Source organism: Olea europaea, chromosome 17 (genome assembly GCF_002742605.1).
Source record: "Olea europaea var. sylvestris chromosome 17, O_europaea_v1, whole genome shotgun sequence".
NCBI lineage: Eukaryota > Viridiplantae > Streptophyta > Magnoliopsida > Lamiales > Oleaceae > Olea > Olea europaea.
The window spans coordinates 19,519,422-19,524,347 of NC_036253.1; the positions used below are offsets into that span (position 1 = coordinate 19,519,422).

General features: G+C 38.5%; 1 protein-coding gene across 1 annotated transcript; it reads right to left on the reverse strand.

Annotated features, from left to right (window-relative positions):
* Window positions 1–320: 320 nt before the first annotated feature.
* On the reverse strand, window positions 321–1,043 carry LOC111365695. The gene has a single exon (XM_022986231.1). The coding sequence runs from the start codon at window positions 1,041–1,043 to the stop codon at window positions 321–323; it is 723 nt and encodes a 240-aa protein (XP_022841999.1).
* Window positions 1,044–4,926: the final 3,883 nt, after the last annotated feature.

The following is a 4,926-nucleotide window of genomic DNA, read 5'->3' on the forward strand; positions in this document are numbered from 1 at the left end:
GAGTGTATCAATCATGTATATTTGATGACACCCATCATCTTCCTCAGGCTGTTTCATGATGTAAAAGATGTTGAATCTAAGGTCATGTTCCCAAAAGATAGCTTCATCAAACCATTCCTGCAATTGATAAGAGCGTTAGCTATAGCGAGAAAGGTCTACCAAGTATATTGGGAATCTTGGAGTTAACTTTCACATCCAAAACTAAAAAGTCCACAGGGTAACAAAATTTGTCAATTTGTACTAACACATCCTCAACTACCCCTCTAGGCCTAATAGTGGACCGATCAGCCAATTGTAGGACCATTGTAGTAGGTTTGATCTCATCTAGACATGTTGGCACTAGTCCCTAAGTCGAGGAGAGCTTGTGCAATCTCATGGTTCTCTATGATACAAGAAATAGTAGGACAACCGGGGTCCTTATACTTTGGCGGGACTTTTTGTTCAATTACAGCACTCACATGTTCAATCAAGAAGGCGGTTTTCTTGACATGGTGCTTCCGTTTTATAGTACACAAGTCCTTAAGGACTTCAGCATATGTAGGGACCTGGGAAATCGTGTGTAAGAGAGGTAGATGGACTTTTACTTTCTTGAGATGCTCTAGGATTTCACTGTGTTGACTAGAAGATTTCGAGGTCGACTTGAGGGCTTGAGGAAAGGGCACTCTAGATGGATTTTTCACTGCCTCCTCACTAGGGGTGCTCTCTTCTATGCTACTGGGATCCTTCTCACTTTCCCTAAGTTTGGGGGTTGGTTTTATGACCTTTCCATATCTAGTGGTTATGGGATTCACTTCCTTCAAGTTGGTCTCTTCTGATCCTAAAGTTTGTACCATGTGTTGCCCCCTAGGGTTCGGTTGAGCTTGTGCTGAGAATTTTTCACACTCTCTTACAGCTAAGGCATTAGTTAGTTTGGACATATGAGATTTTATTTCCTTGTTTTCTTCAACAATTTGGGTGATCATAGTCTCAAACTTTTGGTTAGTCTTACTTTTTGCCTCTATAAATGCATGTATAGTGTCTTCTAAAGAGTTTCTAGAGGACATGGACTAATATGGAGGTACAGTGTAAGTTTTGTTTGGCTGGCCTTTCATTTCCAGCTGAGATTAGGGTGATTCCGCCACCCCGAATTGTATGTTTCAGAAAAGGAGAATAAGGCTTTTGATATGTGCCAAGGTATTGCAGTGTTCCTCATTAACTCCCCTCATCTCAGTGTGGGTAGCGCATTCTTGAGTTGGATGATCAGTTCCACCACAAACAAAGTACGGTCATAAAGATTCAACATGGGATGCATTCTATGTAGGCTTTGAGTCCCTAGCACGTAAGATTTTGAGTTCTTTAGTATGTGCATCTACCTTGGCTCTAAGATCATCCTCCTCTCTAAGATGATAAATACTAGTGCTATTCGGGTTTTCGATGGGTTGTGACCTATTAGTACTCTCAGTGGCACTAGGTCCAGTCCAGGTATGGGCTTTTTCAGCTAAGTCATCTAGGTAGTCTATAGACTCATTCGGATCTTTTTATAATAATTCCCCATTACACATCATTTCAACAAATTGATGCTCCTTAGGTAATAATCCCTTATAGAAATAACTCGCAATGCGCCAACTTTCAAAACCATGGTGGGGGTAGAGGGCTTGCAATTCTTTGTACCTTTCTCACACTTGATATAAAGTTTCACTCTCCTTTTAAGTAAAAGAAGATATTGGCTTTTTCAATGCGGTTGTTTTATGGTGGGGAAAGTACTTGCCAAATAATGCTTGACTCATTTCAGCCCAAGTCCCAATCGAGCGTGGTCTTAATGAATATAGCAAGCTTTTTGCTCTTTCTTTAAGAGATAATAGGAAAATTTTAAGCCTCACTGCATCTATTGTACCACGTTGATTGTGAAAAGTCACAACAATCTCTTCAAATTCCCTAATATACACGTATGGATTTTCATTTTCAAGACCATGAAAGGTGGGAAGAAGTTGGATCATTCCCAGTTTAAAGCCCATACGTGGCATATTAGGTTGAAATATGACGCATGACGGTGTAAATATGCGTGTAGGATGGAGATAATCGTGCAAATTCCTAGTTGGTGCCTCTTCATGTTCACTATCAGTCATGGTGTTATGTGTTGTAATGTGTGTGCCAACAGATTTTGTATCAAAAAGAGGATTAGAAAGTGATTCAAATTCTAGTTGAGGTCTTGCAATAAATCGCCCTCGCTCGTTTCGATACCCATTCATAAAGCACAAAAATGCAAAAATGTGATAAATAACAAAATACAACTAAAAATAAACAATAAGCTAAAAAGATAAAAGAGGAACGAATTCACCATTTTGCTCGGAAATCCTTCAAGTATTCATACCATCTCCCCGGCAACAGCGTCAAAATTTGATTACGCCCAAAGAATAATGCAGTAGTTGTAGTTAGCCTTGGGGTGTCGTATCCACAAGGAGATGGGGAAATAGTTCAAAGGATCAAAAGCTAGGGTTTTCGTTTGATTGTGAAACGTAGTTTACCAAATTGAAATGAGGTTTAAATATCAATGTGTAAAATAGTAAAGCACTAGAATTCACTCTTTCGGATTGGATCAATCATTCATGCATTTTACTTAACTAGAGGTTTTCATCCCAACTCTCTAGTCGGAGGATTAAACAATAAGGATCAATTAATTTTCAATTGTAATTCTATACTCTAGACTTTCTATACTATATTTCCACACTTGTTTATTGGACTAAGATTATGAATCGACCCTATATGTAAAGCATAAAACAGTCAATAATCCACCAACAACATTGTATGAAATTGAAATTCAACATTTAGTTTAATTCCACAATAGAAAAAACATGATTAAATCTATGAGAAATCTTGTAAAGGTGAAACCAACTTCATAAATAAAATCATGAAAATAAAGTCTAAACTAGAATTATTTGAAAATAAAGCACTAAATTACATGAATTGAATATATGAAATCACCAAATCCGATGAGTTTATCCCTTGCTTCACCAAAGATTTCTAGCCTTCCATGGAGTTTCTTCACCCAAGATGAGAGAAAATTGATGTGGAGAGGAAGAAGAATGGCGTTCTGGGTAGAGATTAGGGTTTAAAAATATGTGTCAAACAAGTTTCCATAAGTGTCCGCATCAAAATAGAAATCTGAGATTTCGCCCTTGAAAAATATCCATGCGGCCGCATGTTTATAATTTATTCGACCGCATGGTTCAATCAAAATGGCCCCAGAATTTCTCGGAAGTCAACCATGCGACCGCATGGCTTTATAACCATGCGATCGCATGGTTGTCACCATTTCCTCCGTCGGATAGCTTTTAGTATTTTGGCCATAATTTTCTCTCTCGATGTCCAATTAAGGTTATTCAAGTTGCGCTGAAAAGATAACTCAAAGGCATACAATTTTGATTCAGACATCATCTTCTAGATCGATCATTTTCCATGTGAAAAATAGGTCCCAATATAAGGCTAAAAATCGATGTGTAACTTTTTCAATTGGGAATTGATTTGTGAAAATGTTTTGGTCATATTTCACTTCTTTTGACTTCAAATTACACCCAATTGACTCCTAAATTTCTTGAATCATCATTCCATCGCCCGTCTCATTATGAATTATTTGCAACTTGATTCCTAAACTTTCACTTTCTTCCATTTTGGTCCTTTTTTGCTCTTTTCTTCTAAATTTCAACTTTTCTACCAAGATGCTACTTGAATCAAAGCACAAGTATAATGAGTGCATTTTGGCATCAAATAGTAACACGAATGCAATAATTAAGAGGGAAAAATTATGATATTTTGCACTCTTATAAAACCCTGAGAAAAGTTGAGAAGACGGAGGCAAGGTTCTTGTGGAAGGACGAAGCTCTTGGAGTGCAACTTTGTGAAAAGTTGAAGGGGCAGAGGCAAGGTCCTTGCTGATGGATGAAGCTCTAGGAGTGAAACTTCAAGAAAAGTTGAAGTCCAAGTAATGAGATCCTTAATAAACAACGAAGCTCTAGAGTATAACTTTGAGTAAAGTTGAAATGTCAGAGGCAAGGTCCTTGCTGAAGGACGAAGCTTTGTAAGTGAAAAAGTTTAGGTGGCAGAGATAAGGTCCTTCCTGAAGGACGAAGCTTTTCCAGTACAACTTTAAGAAAAGTTGAGGTGATAGAGGGGAGGTCCTTGCTAAAGGACGAAGCTCCAATAGTGCAATTTTAAGAAAAGTTGGAGTTATCGAGGCAAGGCCTTTATTGAATGATGAAGCTCTATGAATACAACTTTGAGAAAAGTTGAAGCGGAAGGGGCAAGGTTTGTGTTGAAGAATGAAGCTCTGGAGTGCAACTTTGGAAAAAGTTGACATGGTAGAGATGAGGTACATGTTGAAGAAAGAAGCTCTAGTAGTGCAACTGTGAGGAAAGTTGAAGTGGCAAAGGCGAGGTCCTTGCTGAAGGACAAAACTCAGGGAGTGCAACTTTGAGAAAAAAATGAGGTGGCAGAGGTAAAGTCCTTTCTAAAGGATGAAGCTTGGAGTGCACATTAAAAAAAAAAAAAGTTGAATTGGCAAGTCAAGTCCTTATTGAAGGACGAAGTTCTAGGAGAGCAACTTTAAGAAAAGTTGAAGTGGTAGAGGGGAAGTGATGGCTAAAAGATAAAGCTCTAAGAGTGCAACTTTGAAAAAAGTTGAAGTAACAGAGACGAGTTCATTCCTGAAGAGCAAAGCTCTGGGAGTATAACTTTGAGGAAAGTTAAAGTAGCAAAGGTAAGGTCATAGCCGAAGGACAAAGCTCTAAGAGTGAAAGCTTGAGAAAAGTTGAAGTGGCAGAATGAGGTCCTTGTGGAACGATGAATCTCTAGGAGTGCAACCTTGAGAAAAGTTGCTGTGGTAAAGGCAAGGTCCTTGTAGGAAGACGAAGCTCTGGGAGTGGAATCTTGAGAAAAGTTGAGGTAGAAGAG